Source organism: Rhinopithecus roxellana, chromosome 12 (assembly GCF_007565055.1).
Source record: "Rhinopithecus roxellana isolate Shanxi Qingling chromosome 12, ASM756505v1, whole genome shotgun sequence".
NCBI classification, from domain to species: Eukaryota; Metazoa; Chordata; class Mammalia; order Primates; family Cercopithecidae; genus Rhinopithecus; species Rhinopithecus roxellana.
This window is the reverse complement of record NC_044560.1, coordinates 12,361,179-12,381,721: the sequence shown is the minus strand read 5'-3', so window position 1 is coordinate 12,381,721 and position 20,543 is coordinate 12,361,179. Positions and strand designations below refer to the sequence as shown.

Genomic DNA, 20,543 nt, shown 5'->3' with positions numbered 1-20,543 from the left:
TTTGGGAGGCTGAGGCTGGCAGATCACTTGAGGTCAGGAGTTCGAGACCAGCCTGGCCAACATGGTGAAACCCCATCTCTACTAAAAATACAAAAATTAGCCAGGCATGGTGGCACATGCCTGTAATCCCGGCTACTCAGGAAGCCGACACAGGAGAATTGCTTGAATCCGGGAGGCAGAGGTTGCAGTGAGCTGAGATAGCGCCACTGCACTACAGCCTGGGGTACAAAGCGAGATGGCATCTCAAAAACAACAACAACAAAAACAAAACTTGTTCAAGGTAACTAAAATGTACATTTGAATTGCATATAACCGAAAACTCACTGTTGCTCACATTCTTATCACCTGCATAGCTATCACCCTACTATACCAAGCCACTTTCATCTCTTTTCCAGATTGCCCTGTTCACCTGACTAGTCAGCCTATTTCTCCATACAATCCATTTTCTACCCACTCGCTGAAGTGTATCTTTTAGAACATAAGTCATACCCAGTCATTTTTCTGCATTAAACTGTCTGATGGCTTCCCAACACATCTGAGAGCAGAAATGCCTAACCATGGTTTAACTTACTCTGGCTCTGTTCTCTGTTTTCCACCCACTGTCACTTTCATTCTGGCCATTGGCCTGTATGCTGTTCTTCAGATATGTTGAGTGTACTCTCCTGTCACATCTCACAGCCTTTTGTACTTGTTCCCTCAACTTGGAATGCTCTTTCTTCAGATTGTTTTTTCTTTTCTTTTCTTTTTTTTTTGAAACAGAGTCTTGCTGTGTTTCTCAGGCTGGTCTAGAACTCCTGGCTGGCCTCAAGTGATACTTCCACCTTGGCCTCCCAAAGTGCATGAGACAGTGCCCCCTCACCTTCCTCAGATTTATACTTAATTTTCTCTTAGATCTCAGCTCAAATTTACCCCTGTAGGGAAGCCCTCCTAGTGAAAACACAGCCCCATCATTTATCCCCTCTTCCTGTTTTTTCCTTGTTCTTAATACCTCTTTTTTTTTTTTTTTTTTTTTTTTTTTTGAGACGGAGTCTCGCTCTGTAGCCCAGGCTGGAGTGCAGTGGCGCGATCTCGGCTCACTGCAAGCTCCGCCTCCCGGGTTCCCACCATTCTCCTGCCTCAGCCTCCCGAGTAGCTGGGACTACAGGCGCCCGTCACCTCGCTCGGCTAGTTTTTTGTATTTTTTAGTAGAGACGGGGTTTCACCGTGTAGACCAGGATGGTCTCGATCTCCTGACCTCGTGATCCACCCGTCTCGGCCTCCCAAAGTGCTGGGATTACAGGCTTGAGCCACCGCGCCCAGCCAATACCTCTTAAAATCATATAATCACTATGTATTTATTTATTTAAGACAGAGTCTCACTCTGTTGCCTAGGCTGGAGTGCCATGGCGTGATCTCCGCTCACTGCAACTTCCACCTCCCTGGTTCAAGTGATTCTTCTGCCTTAGCCTCCCGAGTAGCTGGGATTACATGCTTGTGCCACCATACCTGGCTAATTTTTGAATTTTTAGTTACAGACAGGGTTTCACCGTATTAGCCAGGCTGGTCTCAAACTCCTAACTTCAAGTGATCTGCCCACCTCGACCTCCGAAAGTGCTAGGATTGCACACATGAGCACCATGCATGACCCATATTGTTTACTTTTTTTATTTTTGTCTGTCTCTCTCAGTAGAATATTAACTTCATTAATGCCTAGACTTTGTCTGTGGTAGTCACTGTATTTCTAAAATCTAGAAAAATATATGGCACATGAGTCCAAGGTATGTCTAATTCCTTGTCTCATGAAAGATTTGTATTATACAAGTTCTGAGTAGGGCGGGAGCCATGTGTTTGTATAGGCTAGGCATTTACATGGAGCAACTTCAAGCAGGTACTTTAAAGATTAATTGGGTGCTCGCTTCGGCAGCACATATGCTAAAATTGGAATGATACAGAGAAGATTAGCATGGCCCCTGCGCAAGGATGACACGCAAATTCATGAAGCGTTCCATATTTTTACTAGAAATACCATTTGACCCAGCCATCCCATTACTGGGTATATACCCAAAAGATTATAAATCATGCTGCTATAAAGACACATGCACATGTATGTTTATTGCAGCACTATTCACAATAGCAAAGACTTAAAACCAACTCAAATGCCCATCAATGATAGACTGGATTAAGAAAATGTGGCACATATATACCATGGAATACTATGCAGCCATAAAAAAGGATGAGTTCATGTCCTTTGTAGGGACATGGATGAAGCTGGAAACCATCATTCTCAGCAAACTATCACAAGGACAGAAAACCAAACACTGTATGTTCTCACTCATAGGTGGGAATTGAACAGTGAGAACACTTGGACACAGGAAGGGGAACATCACACACCGGGGCCTGTTGTGGGGTGGGGGGAGGAGGGAGGGATAGCATTAGGAGATATACCTAAGGTAAATGACGAATTAATGGGTGCAGCACACCAACATGTCACGTGTATGCATATGTAATAAACCTGCATGTTGTGTACATGTACCCTAGAACTTAAAGTATAATAATAAAGTATAATAATAATAAAAGATTAATTGGATATGGGTGATAATGGGAGGAATTGAAAAAGTCTGAGATGTCTGTTTATAGAAGTAGTTCCTCAGTCACCTGGAGGTGGGGGCTATAAGGGGAGAGAAACAGAAATCATAGTCTTCTAAAGGTAGATGGGGGCAATCAGAGGAGCCAGTTGACAAGGCTGGGTTTTAATCATTTTGATTTTTAGAAAAAATCATTTGTTACAAACATGTCTTCATCACAGATTTCAAGGTACAAAAATGAGGTTGGTAAAGTATTCTGAATACTTAAGGGAAGAAAAGTTTTGATGGTGGTAGTTGCATCACCAGTATTAATACTTGTAGAGAATGCAAGGATGATGAGAACTGAGGGGGAAAAGACCTTTTTTTTTCCCCCGAGACAGTTTCACTCTTGTCACCCGGGCTGGAGCGCAGTGGCGTGATCTCAGCTCGCTGCAATCTCCGCCTCCCAGGTTCAAGCAATTCTCCTGCCTCAGCCTCCCAAGTAGCTGGAATTACAGGCGCCTGTCACCATGCCTGCCCAATTTTGTATTTTTAGTAGAGATGGGGTTTTACCATGTTGGCCAGGCTGGTCTTGAACTCCTGACCTCAGGTATTTCTCCCAAAGTGCTGGGATTACAGGCATAAGCCACTGTGCCCGGCCTGGAAAAAGACTTTTGAATTTGGTTATTAGAAGTTTATTAGTGACATCTGAGTACACAGTTCGAGTTAGAGGAAGAAGCCAATTATAGAGGGTTAAAGAGAACATAGATGCCGTGTGCTCTTCCGAGTATGTTTTTGTTAGAAATACGGTTCTGCAGGGACATCACTTAAATCACATATAACAGTATCTTGTATCCCTAATTGTCATGATGCCATAGATGTCTTATTTATACTTCTCTTTGGCTTCACGGTATTCAGCATGTAGCAGATGTGTTGAAAATAATAACTGTGTGAGTGAAAAAAAAACATACAGACGGTGTGTTCAAAACAGGCCAGGTGCAGTGGCTCGTGCCTGTAATCCCAGCACTTTGGAGGGCCAAAACAGGAAGATCACTTGAGCCCAGGAGTTCGAGACCACCCTGGGCATCATAGCGAGAGCCTCTCTTTACCCCCAACCCCTACCCCCAGATATTAGCTGGGCATAATGGCAAGAGCCTGTGGTCCTCGCTACTTGCGAGGCTGAGGTGGGAGGATTACTTGAGTCTGGGAGTATGAGGCTGTAGTGAGCCATGATCATCCCGCTATGCTGCAGCCTGGGCGACAAGGTGAGACCCAGTCTCAAAAACAAGCCAAACCTTTATCAGTGAAAGGAAATAAATATAATACAAGCTAAAGTGAGGGGTGTGTTGTTGTATTTTGTTTTTGGATTGTTTGGAGACAGGAAGGAACCAGTGGGAAAGGAAGGATGGTATTGAGCAAAATAAGAGAGTTGAAGGAATAACGGTTCGCAGTTGTTTCCAGAAAGTGGTAAGAAGAAATGGGCTTATTTATTGGGGTTAAGGAGTTAACCTTAGAAAGGAGGTAGATCTCTTTCTCTGAGGTGCGATAGAAGTGAAAGCAGACATAGTGAGAGGTAAGAATATGAAGAAACCAATGACTTTGTCAGGTGATATCCTTAGGATGAGGTTTAGTGAATGAGGATTGGGGACCTTAAGGAGGTAGAAGAATTACAATAACTATTGTGTGAGAATCATGCTAAGGAGTCAAAAGAATTCCTCAGGTTTTACCAGATAGCAGTGAAAGTGAGTCTTGATTATTTTGGAAAGGATTATCTCTAGATAGTACATCTGTTGTAGAGCTTAACTTCAGAAACTTAATGTCCATAATAATGTCGGCATATTTTGGATTGGATTGCTGTTATTACTTCATTATTTACCTATTATTCCAGCTATTTTTCAGACTGTGAAATGGTGATATCTATATGAGTTTCACTAGAAAACTTGTCATGCAAATACTAATTTTACTCATTTAGACTTTGTGGATTACAAATGTTTTAACATAAAACTTTTTTAAAAATTTTATTTATTTTATTTTTTTGAGACGGAGTCTCCCTCTGTTGCCCAGGCTGGAGTGCAGTGGCGTGGTCTTGGCTCACTGCAAACTCCGCCTCCCGGGTTCACGCCATTCTCCTGCCTCAGCCTCCTGAGTAGCTGGGACTACAGGCGCCTGCCACCATGCCCGGCTCATGTTTTGTATTTTTAGTAGAGACGGGTTTCACCGTGTTAGCCAGGATGGTCTCGATCTCCTGACCTCATGATCTGCCCACCTCAGCCTCCCAGAGTGCTGGGATTACAGGCGTGAGCCACCGCACCTGGCCAAAATAAAACATTTTTAATATTGCTTACATTGGAGGAACTTGAAGAAAATTATAATCTGGTATCAAATGAGGATTTTTGACTATATACTTTTTAATTTGTCATTGAATATTATAATTTAATCCTATATAATTTGTAATTGAAGATCAGAAATTCTTCAAATGGTGAAGAGATTTTTTTCATACCTTAAAATTTAATATTTAATATCTGGCTAGAGAAAGGAATAGATTGAAGCACTGGAGTTTCTGCAAAATACTGAGGTTGCTTTTTGTTGTTGTTGAGATGGAATCTCGCTCTGTCGCCCAGGCTGGAGTGCAGTGGCCGGATCTCAGCTCACTGCAAGCTCCGCCTTCCGGGTTTACGCCATTCTCCTGCCTCAGCCTCCCAGGTAGCTGGGACTACAGGCGCTGCCACCTCACCTGGCTAGTTTTTCGTATTTTTTTAGTAGAGACGGGGTTTCACTATGTTAGCCAGGATGGTCTCGATCTCCTGACCTCGTGATCCGCCCGTCTCGGCCTCCCAAAGTGCTGGGATTACAGGCTTGAGCCACCGCGCCTGGCCTGAGGTTGCTTTTTAAGCAGTAAAGATTTTAGAGTTGAGGAGATAACTTGAGGGCTTTGTCAATCTTTTATTCAATTATTTTATTTTTATTTTTATTTATTTTTAGTTTATAAATTTTTAAATTTTAAATTGTAGAAATGGGGTTTCGCCATGTTGCCCAGGCTGGTTTTGAACTCCTGGACTCAAGTGATCCACCTTCCTCGGCCTCTTAAAAGTGCTTGGATTACAGGCATGAGCCGCTGCATCCAACCTCCTTTATTCTGTTTTATGAGAACAAGTCAAGTTATAAAAATTTAAAAATTAGAGTTAATACAGATTTTACACTCTTACTAGTTTCCATTTTTCAAGAGACTGTTGTTCTTTGATAACCCTAAGGTCATTATAAAAATTAAGATTAGCTCTGCAAGTCAACTCTAAGTTTCAGATTGTTTCCATTCTGTCTTAACCATCTTCTTCTGCCCCCATCTTTAAAAAAAAAAAGACAGTAGGCTTTTTGACTCTAAAATCAAATGCTTATGTTGGATTCTAATAAGGGGGTTTTATTTCAGGTGTTTGTAGGCAAAATACCAAGAGATTTATATGAGGATGAGTTGGTGCCCCTTTTTGAGAAGGCCGGACCCATTTGGGATCTACGTCTTATGATGGATCCACTGTCTGGTCAGAATAGAGGGTATGCATTTATCACCTTCTGTGGAAAGGAAGCTGCACAGGAAGCCGTGAAACTGGTATGTGATAATTATCCACTGTCTAGCAAGTCACTATTTGAGGAAATAAACTTTAATTCAAAAATGTTTGTAGTTAACATTATTTTGATTCCTTCAGTTGTTGCTTTGAATGTTTCTGTACTGACCAAGTTAGTATGTGACCTTTGCTTTTTTTCTGACTATAAAAGTAAAAAAGAACTGAAAATACCCAAGAAGTAATGTTTTATAGAAAGTCTCCCATTGATTTAAGAAGTTATCTATTAGATTGATTAATATCAGAAGTTTCATATGAGTATTTGGCTTATGGATTTCTGTCTTTTGGTTATAGGCAAAAGGATGTCAATTCTTGATGTTAAACTTTAGGATTCTTACAGTATAATGAAGACTGGAATGGGCTGTGGGGAATGTAATAGTGGATGACAGTGACTTTTAGGATTCCATTCAGAAAATAGTTGTGAATCTGTTTTATTTTTGTTACAGCCTATTCATATGATTTATTTCATATTTTCTAAGTGTATTTTTGTTCTTTCTTTATGTTTCTTGGCCCTTGAGTCTTCTCTGTCTTTAATCTTTCTCTCTCCTCCTGCTATTTATAGCCAGTCTCAGATTAATTTCCTTTCTCTAGGGCCTTTAATCACTTGATGCTCATTTCAGACCAGTAGTAGTGGTAACAACGTTCTGCAAATCAAATGTATCTTCACTCCTGCTGTATTTAAGACACAGCTATCTCAGTATCTTAAAATAACAATGTCATTATTTTTTGGCATACTCTTGCCTGACATCTGAGGGCCTCACTAAGTCTGGTTCTAGTCTTTCTAGGTGATCAGCCTGTTTCATCATCAAGGCTTTTGGTTTCATTACTGGTGTCTGAATCAGTTCCACTCGTAGCTTGACCCAGATTTTAGTTTTTATTATGGATTTTTCCTTCAAACTTGTTTATTTAACATTAAGTTTTCATTTTTGGCAACATATGATTTTATTTTTAATACTCATATCTCTTAGTAAACTAATGGTTAAATAATATTAAATTATAAGAAGCTAAAATTGGCCAGATGTGGTGGCTCACGCCTGTAATCCCAGCACTTTGGGATGCCGAGACAGGTGGATCACCTGAGGTCAGGAGTTCAAGATCAGCCTGGCCAACATGGTGAAACCCCGTCTCTACTAAAAATACAAAAATTAGCTGGGCGTGGTGGTGCACGCCTGTAGTCCCAGCTACTTGGGAGGCTGAGGCAGGAGAATCACTTTAACCCAGGAGGTGGAGGTTGCAGTGAGCAAAGATTGTGCTACTGCCCTCCAGCCTGGACGACAGAGCAAGACTCAGTCTTAAAATAAAAAAGAAAGGCTAACATTTATTAAGAAAATCCACTGTAGTGATTTAAATAAAACACTTTTTGAAAATACTGTGTTTGGTAGGCAATTTAAAACTATATATTTAGAATTCTGTGACTTCTGTAGAATTTAAAATTTTTCTAATCCATTTACATTTCCAAGGACCCTGAATGATCAGTCTCAGGTATTTTTCTCTGAAAAATCTGTGGGAAAACATTTTCAGATAGATAAAATTAAAATATGAAATAAGATATTTTAAGCAATAAAGTGAGTCCTTTTTATATGGAAGAGTAGTGAAGGTTAAAACCAAACTAAAACAAGAGACCGTGACAAGTTTAAAATATACATTCATATTATGGAAAGCATGAGGGAGCTTGGTGAGTTGATGAAGCAGGGAGCATTTGGCCTTAAATTGTTGAATTTTTTAGATTAAGATCAGTTGTCCTGAGTTTGGGGTGGTTTTGGGGTCTCTGGTTCTTTTCTTCATTGCAGTGTGACAGCTATGAAATTCGCCCTGGTAAACACCTTGGAGTGTGCATTTCTGTGGCAAACAACAGACTTTTTGTTGGATCCATTCCGAAGAATAAGACTAAAGAAAACATTTTGGAAGAATTCAGTAAAGTCACAGGTAAAACAAAAATGTATTTAGAAATTACTTTTGCGAAATGTGTTGTACTACTTTATAAGTGCTCAAAAAAACTGAGGGGTTGTATGTATTAAATTAAGAATTCAGGTCTTCAATGTCTAAATTGCTTCCTTTCTGCTTTATAGTGGTTTGGATTTAAGCAAATTCCCTTATATCCTTCATTTCTTGGAATGTCCCCTTCACTTCTTTGTCTTAACTGAACCTTGGCTTTTGCTGGAGCTTTTGCTCTATAGCCTTCAAGTGAATGCTTTTTTTCCCCTTGACAATTAGTGTATTTTAGGACCAAGAGAATGAAAGTTTTTACTCCCTCCCTGGTGCCTTGTCTAGATCAGATATTTTTTGAGACGGAGTTTTGCTCTTGTTGCCTAGGCTGGAGTGCAATGGCACGATCTTGGCTCACTGCAAGCCTCCTTGGTTCAAGCAATTCTCCTGCCTCAGGCTTCCAAGTAGCTGGGACGACAGGCATGCACCACCACGCCCGGCTAATTTTGTATTTTTAGTAGAGACGGGGGTTTCTCCATGTTGGTCAGGCTGGTCTTGAACTCCCAACCTTTGGTGATCCGCCTGCCTCGGCCTCCCAAAGTGCCAGGATTACAGGCGTGAGCCACTGTGCCTGGCCAATCAGATTTTTAAAAATATCCAATTCTAAATCCATGGAATTGATTGAGAAGTAGATTTTATGTCGTAGTTCTGTACACATTTATATATAACTGAAACAATTTAACAAAACTGTACTTTTATTTATTATACATGATTTATTTTGATACTTCCTATTCTATTTGATTTTTTAAAATACCAGTTGTGATCTAATACTACCTATGATTTAAAAACACTGTGTTAGACCACTGCCTCCCCTTGTGAAAACCACTATTCCTTTACATTTTTATCATTCAGACAAATGCTTTCCCTTTTGTTGAAGCTGTCAATCATTGCTCTTCTGGTTTCAGCCTTTCATTAATCTAAAGATTGCTTCTGGCTCACTATCTTCCTCTTCTGCCCTAAATTAACTTATTTCTAATACCTTTAACATCTGCATTGGTGAACCATCCAGGGCTTTAGACTCCTACCTATTTCTATGATTACCTCATCTTTAGTCCTTTACTTCAGCTCCACCATATCCAGATTACATTCTGGATCTAGTCACCAGAAATTCTGTGCACTTTAAACTCTTGATTTCTAGCGTCCCACTTTGTAACCACTGCCACTATCCACTATATTGTGCTGTCAAATACCCCTGTTGGCACAATTCTTTGACCTCATCACTTTATTATCTATATCTCCTTCTGGCTTCATGATCATTTATTCATTCTTTCAGCAGGTGTTTATTAAAGTTTCTGTTAAGTGCTGGCATTGTGCTATGTGCCTGGGATACATTGGTGGCTAAGAGACATATTCTCTGCTTTCATAGATCCTATATCCTGAGAAAGGAGATAAGACCAAGAATATAAATAATAAAAATTAAAGGAATATTTAGACATTGTGATAAGACACTGAAGCAGGAAATACAGGATATTTAGCTAAAGAATAGCTACTATCCCTGTTTGGATGGTTCTGGAAGACTTTTCTGATAAGATGACATGTCAGCCAGTACCTGAAGGATGAAGAAGATGTAGCATACAAAGAGCAAAAGGAAGTGCATTCCAAGGCAGCAACACATGCCAAGGTTCCAAGGCAAGAAAGAAGTCAGTATATTACAGTAACTGAGGGACCAGTGTTATTAAAAGGTAGAATTAGGAATATAATTGTATGAAATGAAGTAGGCAGGGCTTCTGTAGGCCATGTAAGGAGTTGGGTTTTTATATAATGAGAAGGCATTTAAAGGTTTTAAGCAGGAAATAACACCTGTTTCATGTTTATGGGATATTATTCCTACTGCTGTGTGGATAGGGACTTGGAGAGAAGGGGCATGAGTGGAAGCTGATAAATTAGTTGAAGCTATCATACTAATACAGATAGAGGATTAGACTAGGGTAATAGCAGTGGAGATGCAAAAAAGTAAATGAGTTTGGAATTGGTTAGGAGAGATGATGTAAAGGAAGAAATCAAGAATGTCTAACCAATTTCTGGCTTCAGAACCAGGTGGATGACACTGTTTATTAGATAGGAAGTCTAGGGAATGCAGATTTTGGCCATGGTGGTTCAGTTTTGGGACATGTTAAATTTGCAATTCTAAGACATCAAAGAGGATACATCAGGTAAGAACATAGGCACATCTAGAGCTTAGAGAAGTCTGGGCTAGGAAAAAAATCTAAGCATTTGTAAGGGTATAGATAACATTTAAAAGTAGGGCTAGCTGACATTATTCAGAAAGAACACATACGGAAAGATAAGGGCAAAGGACTAAGACCAGAGGAACACTAATATTTAGTGATCACTTCCATTCTTGGTAAAAAATAGTAACTTTTAAGTTAGCTTGGCCATGATTAGTTGTCAAAAGTTAGTTCTCTTGGGTTTATATTAATAGTTTTGTTTTTAAGATCCTTGTTAGTGCTTTTATAGTCATGTTATATCAAACGCTCTAAAATATTGTAGCATGTTAAATGTCAGAATACAGTAGTTAGATTTGTTGTATATGGCTATACCTTAAGAACCCCTAAAATTAAAAAGGAACATCGAATACTGTCCCAAACCCCATATCTGATTATGTTGATTTAATTGTCTACTAATTGTCTACAAAGTTAGTGACTCATTTTGAGGCTGCATCACTTATTTTTTGCTCATCGTCAAGCGGATTTAGGTCTGCCTAATCGCTAGATGTGTGGTGGATGCTTTTGGCTTATATATCTGGCTGTTGGTTTAACAGAGGGTTTGGTGGACGTTATTCTCTATCATCAACCCGATGACAAAAAGAAGAATCGGGGGTTCTGCTTCCTTGAATATGAGGATCACAAGTCAGCAGCACAAGCCAGACGCCGGCTGATGAGTGGAAAAGTAAAAGTGTGGGGAAATGTAGTTACAGTTGAATGGGCTGACCCTGTGGAAGAACCAGATCCAGAAGTCATGGCTAAGGTAAATACAGTTGCTTGGAGTGGGCATAGGGTCATCATTTAAATTTTGTACTCAGAATGAAGCTCAAATATTTTGAGTTTTATGATAAATAGAAATTGTAGCTTTAGACTTTAACTGTTTGGCAAGGAGCAGCTTTAACACTAAAGTTAACAGCCTGTCTTGGTATCCAGGAATTTCCATTAACCATCCCTTTTCCTGCAGATTAAATGTGCAGAAGGAACTGAAATAAAGTTCCTTCAATTAAGTATTTTCATACACACTGGGTATTTGTTTAGTGCTCGGCACTGTGAGGGATAGAGGTTTTTTTTTTTTTTTTTTTTTTTAAAGGTCTTGAGTAAAGTGAGAAGTAATGTTTTGGAGATTATAAATTATAATCTTCATTGACTATATTATGCCTTATTACTTGGCCGTAAATTATGTTTTATTTAGATTTATAGTTGGTTTTTTTAAAGCTTTTTTTTTGTTTTTATTTTTTATTTTATTTATTATTATTATTTTTTGAGACAAAGTCTTGCTGTGTCGCCTAGGCTGGAGTACAGTGGTGCGATCTCGGCTCACTGCAACCTCCACCTCCCAGGTTCAAGCGATTCTCCTGCCTCAGCCTCCCAAGTAGCTGGGACTACAGGCGCCTGCCACCACGCCTGGCTAAATTTTGTATTTTTAGTGGAGACAGCATTTTGCCATATTGGCCAGGCTGGTCTCAAACTCCTGACCTCATGATCTGCCTGCCTTGGCCTCCTAAAGTGCTGGGATTACAGGCATGAGCCACTGCACCCTGCCTGTTGTTTTAAATGATCAAGTTCCGTTAGTGTATTGTCCCCATGAAGAAAGGCAAAAGATTGTCATGTTTGCTCTTATTTGTTAGTGGCAAAATATGCATGGCAAGTCCTGAAAAGGGCACTCAATTCCCTCCTAATTCCTGTACTTGCATTGCCAGGATCTTAATAGTGGTGCCATGAGTACTGGTTCTTAATCTTTCCTTTGGGCGACTCCTGGGACACATCACAGTTGCATTTCTTTTTTTTTTGAGATGGAGTCTTGCTGTGTCTTCCAGACTGGAGTACAGTGGTGCGATCTCGGCTCACTGCAAGCTCCGCCTCCTGGGTTCACGCCATTCTCCTGCCTCAGCCTCCTGAGTAGCTGGGACTACAGGTGCCTGCCACCACACCTGGCTAATTTTTTGTATTTTTAGTAGAGACAGGGTTTCACAATGTTGACCAGGGTGGTCTTAATTTCCTGACCTCATGATCTGCCCTTTTTGGCCTCCCAGAGTGCTGGGATTACAGGCGTGAGCCACCGCGACTGCCTCAGAGTTGCATTTCTGCTGCTTAAAATGAGCTCTTGAGCATTTTAATTGTCTCTTCCCTTCACAGGGAGGCAGCAACTCTGAATGGCCATGAGTTAATGGTTGGATTCTTCTTGATAAGTCAGAGGTCAAGGTTTTTATTCCAGAATTTGAGGAGGCAAACCCTTGCTCTAAATAGTTTGGAGGAGAACCCTGGTTTATCCTTGTATGGTAAAGTCTGTGTAGGCAATGACATCTTTGGGTTAAGCAGATAAGTTCTATTGAGAATGAACCAGAGAGGCTCTCAGAAGTGCTACTCAGTATCTTTTATCTCATATTCCTTGAGTAGATGGGTAAGGGATAGAGAATTCAAATAGCTCTGAGTTTTTATTTTAAGTTTTTACTAGCTTGGTTTTGATTCCCATTGTTTCTTCTCCTAATACAACTATGACTTTGGGTAAACCACTAAACACGGATGTCATCTATTTTATTGACCCTGGATCAGTCTCTAAAGATCCACCACAACTTTGAATCTACCTGTAGTAACTAAACAGCCTGTGTTGCTTTTTCTGTGAAAATATTTTAAAATAGCATGATAGATGTATTACATATTATAAAAGAGGAATAAAATCCCATGAAAACCAAAAGTATAGCTTGTAATTTGCTTACCAACCACTTCTCACATAACCTTTAGTAGCTGCTCAGACGGAAGTTCATCCTAATCTTTTTTTAGGGTTAGAAAACTTCAAGATTTTATTCTGGTGACTCCTCTTTCCTAGATCTAAAACAGGTTTTGGAATGAAAAGGAGGCCTCCATAAACTTAGGATTAAATATGGTAGAGCCCTTTATTGTTTTCTTTTTTTTTTTTTAAGAGATTGGGCCTCATTATGTTGCCTGGGCTGGAGTGCAGTAGCTGCTTACGTGTGCAATCATAGCCCATTGCAGCCTTGAACTCCTGGGCTTAAGCGTTCCTCCCGCTTCAGCCTCCCAGGTAGCTTGGGACTACTGGTGCTTACAACTGCACCCAGCTCCTTTACTGTTTCCTAATTGAAAAGAAAAGTTTATCCTTTTGAGTTAAGCTTCTGTTATTCACACTATCAATTTACAATTCACTGAAGATTTTTTTGCCAAGTTGGGTCAGTTTTACAATGTACCAAAACCTAAAAGCCTAAATATATGTCTCTTAAAGGGACCCTTTTTCCTGTTGAACATTTTAAACACAGTTTCAGTAAGTAATTTTCATATAGTATGTTAACGGTTTCATCATAGAAAATTCCATGTTGAATTTTTTTTAAAAGTAACTGAACCAGTGGGAGTCTGTGTAACATAGAGGCTGGACCTTAGTATGATAAATTGAGAATAATAAAGGGGATGGAGCATTTGTGGAAAATGTTAGTTTTTTTTCCTCCTTAAATTAGTAACTTCTTATTAGATAGCCCTTTATCTGAAGCAACAATTTATTCAATATGTTAGTTTTTTTATTTGGATAGGTACTATATTTTCTTAGTTTAAAAGTTATATAGAAAAGTATAGACAAAGAAATTTCCTTTCTACCCCTATGCCTATGTCTACCAAATCCCCTTTGTCCCCTATAAGGCATCCAGTTTTAGTAGTTTCTGGTTTATCTTTTTAGTATTTCGTTAGGCAAATATGAATATACTTCCTTAATTCTTACATGAGTGGTAGTAATGTTGGTAGCCTACTATATTCACTGATCTACATTTTGTTTATTCACCATCCTGTTTCATCAGCTCTGAGGAAATACACCATTATTATATGAACCACTAAATAGTTATAAAACACTGCCAACTAAACTATGGCACAGTACTTGCTTATCACATTGACTGTAAGTTGTTTCTTTATTTCAGAAATGTAAAAACAGGAAAAATAGTGTATCCTGTCAATCTCTGTTAGCTCATAGAGCTCTGCTTCATTTTTTGGGTTTTTTTTTTGAGACGGAGCCTTGCTGTGTCACCCAGGCTGGAGTGCAGTGGTGCAATCTTGGCTCACTGCAGCCTCTGCCTCCCGGGTTCAAGTGATTCTCCTGCCTCAGCTTCCCAAGTAGCTGGGGTTATAGGTGTCTTCTACCACACCTGGGTAATTTTTGTATTTTTAGTAGAGACGGCATTTCACTATGCTGGCCAGGCTGGTCTCGAACTCCCAACCTCAGGCAATCCGCCCACCTCGGCCTCCTAAAGTGCTGGGATTACAGGTGTGAGGCACTGTGCCCAGCCCTCTTCTTCATTTTTTATGACTACATAGTTGTCTATTCTGTGGAGGTACTATAGTGTATTTAACCAGCTGGATATTGAGTTGTTTCTGATCTTTTGCTCTTACAATGCTGGAATGAATAAGCTTATGTTAGTTGATACAAGTGGAGATACATCTGTAGGATAGATTCTTAGGGGTAGAATTGTGGGCCAAAGGGTAAATACATCTGTAATTGTTAAGATACTGCCATATTCATGTCTGTAGGAGATACACTACTTTACATTCCTACCAGCAAAATACAAGATAATTATTTTCCTCATTCTTGACAAAATAGTGTATGATCAAACTTTTGAACTTTGCCAGCCTGATAACAAATGGTCTCAGTGCCATTAATGATTAACGATTTGCGTATCTTACTATGAATGGTTTGAACTTTAAATATATTTTAAGAGTCATGTGTGTTTCTTTGTATGAACCATGTATTCATGAATTTTGCCTATTTTTCTATTCAGTTGTTGAGCTTTTTCTTATTTTCTGGTTCTCTGATATAAAAGAGAGATTAGCTGTTTGTGATACATGTTGCAAATACCTCATCCATATTTATTGTCTTTGCTTACAGTATTTTTTGCCATATAGAAGTCATTTATTTTTATATATCATTCTTATGGCTCTTAGATTTTAAGTCATAAGGTCATCCCCACTCCAGTGTTACATGAATGAATCATTCTTGTTCTGATACTTTCACAGTCCTCCCTCCACCCTTTTATTACTTAAATTTTCGATCTATTTGGAGTTTATCCTGGTGTATAGTGTGAGGCATGGACCAGCTTTTCTCTTTTTTTCCTAATTAACACTACCTGATTTAATGATTTAAGCGTTATAGTTTGTTTATATTTGGTAGGGCCAGTCTCTAAATTTCACTCTTTTTTTTCCTGGTTATTCTTGTTTATTTATTTTTTCATATGAACTTTTGAAAGTTATTCAGTTTTAGAGGAAAGAAACAGAAAAACTTGTTTTGAAAGGGACTTGGAGACCATGTTAAATTTGTTGGTTAGCTCGGTAGTAATAATTATGTGTTGGTTCTTTGAAGGTTCTACACAGTGTTAGGTGCTTTAATGACAACATAGGAGAAGGCAAGAACCAATAATTTTTATAAATTGGTGACTGATATCAGTGTCATTTTCCTAGCAATTTCTCGTACTACCTGTAACAACACTTTCAGCGCTTAATGTTTTAGAGAAGAAAAGCCTATGCTATGAAGACAGGAAGAAACACTTTTCAGGTAAAATTAAGTAGCCAATGACAGTTTTGTTTATTTGTTGCTTACTAGGTAAAAGTTTTGTTTGTGAGAAACTTGGCTACAACAGTGACAGAAGAAATATTGGAAAAGTCATTTTCTGAATTTGGAAAACTCGAAAGAGTAAAGAAGTTGAAAGATTATGCATTTGTTCATTTTGAAGACAGAGGAGCAGCTGTTAAGGTAGAAATTTTGAAATTTTGGTTCTTGATATTTGAATTTTGTTTCTGAAACCTGCCAAACACATAAAGTAATGTTAAAAACTGAAATAAAATTGACTGTTAGCTTTTGCTGAACTCTTTCTGTTTAATCTCTGTAAAGTGGTAATAGTATAATATAACAGATAAGACTCCATATTTCAAAGCCAGATTATTACTGAATTTGTGATCTTAGGCAAGTTATTTTTAATCTCTATTGTTTTGTAAGATTTGATAGCATGATACCTTGGAAGTATTACAAGGTATAAAAATTAGCTGCTGTAAACACTAAATAGGTAATGAATGTATTTTAACTACTTAGTTTACCTCAGTTTGTGTACCTATGAAGGAAACTGAGTAGTGTACATAACTCATACAGTATTTGAGTAGATGTATTGTGATGAGGGTATGATTAGTTTTACCTTTATTTAATCATTTTAGAGTTAAAATAGCATTCACTATGTTTTACTGATTTCAGTAATTGTTAGAGATATCGCTTGTGTATAATAGTTGATTTAGTCTTTGATGATAATGATAAGTATGAAGGAAGTATTTTCATATGGTATCTGGAACACAAAACCTGCTTTCTATTGACAGTGGGTTCGGACTACCTTTAATGGGTGAAATTTAAGTTTCTTTTTCTTGTTCATCTCTCCTTCCTTGGGGGGATGGGAAGCAAGACAAAACACTACTAAAATCTTTTTTATGTTATTGGGAAGATAGATCCAGAATGGTTAGTGACACAGGCATGGTTCTTTTTTGGCATGTTTGGTTGGTGGGATACTGCCACCTCTAATTTGAGCATTTTTTGGTTTTGTTTTTTGCCCAAGGTACTGCTTTTAAAACAGGCTTTCTAGAATCTCTGACTCCTTTATAGTTAATCGGCTTGCTCATTGATGAGAGCTAATTAATGAGGCAGTATTGTTCATAAAATTCATAACTTGTCCAAGGTCACAAACTCAGTAATAATCTGGCTTTGAAGTATGGAGTCTTATCTGTTATACTGTTACACTCTTATCTGTTAATGTGTGGCTTCTGAAATTTTCACTGGTATAGAATGCACATAACTAATACTTTTATGCTTTCCAAATACTCCTCCTGACTCGACTGGTTTTAAATAACTGGTTGTCCTGATGGAAAATATTTATAGGATGATTTGCCAAGGAAGCCTATTAAATTATAAAATATCTAGTCCAGGAACTGGGAGTCACCAGGATGGTCGGGACAGAGAGTAGATGTTTCATTTTTTAATTTATGCCAGGAAGCTTTTGTAAACTTGTTTAGTTGCTTTAACTGAAGCAGTGCAAAGCTGAGGTGGTAAAAGGGAAAATTGTAATCTTGAGGACTAGTTTCATTTTTGTCTAGATACTTATAAATCACTAATAGCTCGTTATAAATAGAACTTTTTTTATGTGTGCCCAGAGTGGGGAAAGGTACAGGGAAACAAAAAATAAAATATGAGGAGATGACATTTTGTTACTGAGTACCTGAACCTTTTGATGTATGGCAGAGGTTGTTGGGTGGAACAACATGAACAAAGGGCTAGAACATGGAATGTTTGATTACTGCTTTCTACGTAATTGCTTGAGTCTTCATTAGTCCAGGCCTTTTCTGGCTCTGTACTTTAAACTGTTCAAGCAAAGTACATTTCGGGTTAAGCATTGTGAGGGAAACCTAGGTTTTTTGTGTTGGTATCTTGAATTTTACAGATAATCTCACTCTGTAATCTCATTTGTGCTTCAGATCCTTGAAATTTTTGTATAAGAACAGTGTGAGACCTGTATGTTGTATGCTACACATTTATTTTAAAATTCTAATCCTGAGAAGTTAATCTTTGGTTCATATTAATACTAGCATTTTTCCCTGGTATGGATTTGCTTCTTTGGTGTGGATTTGCTTCTTTAGTATGGCTTATCTTTTAAGGAGTTAGTTATTTGGAATTAAGGAGCAGCAATAGGTGGCAGCCCTTTTACCTTTTAGAATACAGTATCAGGAGGTAGGTTTTGTTCTAAATGTAATTTACATATAGAAAGATAAGGTCGAGGGAAATGTATTTTCTTTGTGTTTGTGTTTAACTTTCTGGCTAGATTCACCTTTTGCCATTTGAAATAATTGTGTGGTAAATTTTTTTTTTTTTTTTTTTTTTTTTTTTTTTTTGAGACAGAGTCTTGCTCTGTCCACCAGGCTGGAGTGCAGTGGCGCTATCTCGGCTCACTGCAAGCTCCGCCTCCTTGGCTCACTGCAAGCTCCGCCTCCCGGGTTCCCGCCATTCTCCTGCCTCAGCCTCCCGAGTAGCTGGGACTACAGGCGCCCGCCACGGGGCCCGGCTTTTTTTTGTATTTTTAGTAGAAACGGGGTTTCACCGTGGTCTCGATCTCCTGACCTCGTGATCCGCCCGCCTCGGCCTCCCAAAGTGCTGGGATTACAGGCGTGAGCCACCGCACCCGGCCGGTAAATTGTTAAGTATATTAAATGAGTCAAGTATGATAGCATGCACACTATATAAAACATATAATATAGTTTTATATCGTTGTAAAATAAATTTTTCAATTTTTTATAGGCTATGGATGAGATGAATGGCAAAGAAATAGAAGGGGAAGAAATTGAAATAGTCTTAGCCAAGCCACCAGACAAGAAAAGGAAAGAGCGCCAAGCTGCTAGACAGGCCTCCAGAAGCACTGCGTGAGTCTACCTTTTAGTAGATATGTCTTTGGACAAGGAATCTCCATTTGATAATGGAGATCAGATTAATAAAACAAAAGCAGAGTCTTGAAGCAAACTGATTTGTTTTTTCTTTTCTCCCTTCCCTCCTTTGCTAGGTATGAAGATTATTACTACCACCCTCCTCCTCGCATGCCACCTCCAATTAGAGGTCGGGGTCGTGGTGGGGGGAGAGGTGGATATGGCTACCCTCCAGATTACTATGGCTATGAAGATTACTATGATGATTACTATGGTTATGATTATCACGACTATCGTGGAGGCTATGAAGATCCCTACTACGGCTATGATGATGGCTATGCAGTAAGAGGAAGAGGAGGAGGAAGGGGAGGGCGAGGTGCTCCACCACCACCAAGGGGGAGGGGAGCACCACCTCCAAGAGGTAGAGCTGGCTATTCACAGAGGGGGGCACCTTTGGGACCACCAAGAGGCTCTAGGGGTGGCAGAGGGGGTCCTGCTCAACAGCAGAGAGGCCGTGGTTCCCGTGGATCTCGGGGCAATCGTGGGGGCAATGTAGGAGGCAAGAGAAAGGCAGATGGGTACAACCAACCTGATTCCAAGCGTCGTCAGACCAACAACCAACAGAACTGGGGTTCCCAACCCATCGCTCAGCAGCCGCTTCAGCAAGGTGGTGACTATTCTGGTAACTATGGTTACAATAATGACAACCAGGAATTTTATCAGGATACTTATGGGCAACAGTGGAAGTAGACAAGTAAGGGCTTGAAAATGATACTGGCAAGATACGATTGGCTCTAGATCTACATTCTTCAAAAAAAAAAATTGGCTTAACTGTTTCATCTTTAAGTAGCATTTTGCTGCCATTTGTATTGGGCTGAAGAAATCACTATTGTGTATATACTCAAGTCTTTTTATTTTTCCTCTTTTCATAAATGCTCTTGGACATTATTGGGCTTGCAGAGTTCCCTTATTCTGGGGATTACAATGCTTTTATCGTTTCAGGCTTCATTTTAGCTTCAAAACAAGCTGGGCACACTGTTAAATCATGATTTTGCAGAACCTTTGGTTTTGGACAGTTTCATTTTTTTGGATTTGGGATAGATTACATAGGAGTATGGAGTATGCTGTAAATAAAAATACAAGCTAGTGCTTTGTCTTAGTAGTTTTAAGAAATTAAAGCAAACAAATTTAAGTTTTCTTGTATTGAAAATAACCTATGATTGTATGTTTTGCATTCCTAGAAGTAGGTTAACTGTGTTTTTAAATTGTTATAACTTCACACCTTTTTGAAATCTGCCCTACAAAATTTGTTTGGCTTAAACGTCAAAAGCCGTGACAATTTGTTCTTTGATGTGATTGTATTTCCAATTTCTTGTTCATGTAAGATTTCAATAAAACTAAAAAATCTATTCAAAACATTACCTATTTCAAATTCAATTGTGTCCTAAAACATTATTTTATTCGTAATCCTTGCAAGGAATATTGTTTTCAAAGTATAACTGCCTATGTGAGTGATCAAATTCATGCAAAATTTCTTGTCTATTCCAACATGTATTGTGGATATTAGACTGAGGATTAGTCTAAATTCAATGCTAATTTATTCCAATTAGCACTTCATTGATTGGTGTTCTCTCATAGTCTCTTCTAATTTTGAAATTTTATCTTTTATTTAAAAAAAAGCAGGTTCATAGACTTTTGAGCATTCTTGCAGGCATTGGGATAATTTGCGTTAAAACAAAATGTGGCTGGGAAAGCAGACT

At 38.8% G+C, this 20,543-nt stretch overlaps 1 protein-coding gene and 1 non-coding gene across 11 annotated transcripts in view; both read left to right on the top strand.

The window, feature by feature from the left end:
• Positions 1-20,220, top strand: part of HNRNPR (heterogeneous nuclear ribonucleoprotein R) — a 34,765-nt gene extending 14,545 nt beyond the window's left edge. For 3 of the 10 annotated variants that reach the window (XM_030941983.1, XM_030941987.1, XM_030941984.1), the window contains 6 exons: positions 5,968-6,144; positions 7,948-8,083; positions 10,896-11,110; positions 15,938-16,087; positions 18,662-18,783; positions 18,921-20,220. In XM_030941983.1, coding sequence (XP_030797843.1) covers positions 5,968-6,144; positions 7,948-8,083; positions 10,896-11,110; positions 15,938-16,087; positions 18,662-18,783; positions 18,921-19,533 — 1,413 coding nt within the window. In that variant the 3' untranslated portion in view covers positions 19,534-20,220. The remainder of the gene's footprint in view (positions 1-5,967; positions 6,145-7,947; positions 8,084-10,895; positions 11,111-15,937; positions 16,088-18,661; positions 18,784-18,920) is intronic. The other 7 variants (XM_010355775.2, XM_010355773.2, XM_030941986.1 and 4 more) reach the window with 4 other exon arrangements.
• LOC115892454 lies at positions 1,888-1,994 on the top strand. Its single transcript, XR_004052336.1, has one exon. It is a non-coding gene; the product is annotated as a U6 spliceosomal RNA (small nuclear RNA).
• Positions 20,221-20,543: the final 323 nt, after the last annotated feature.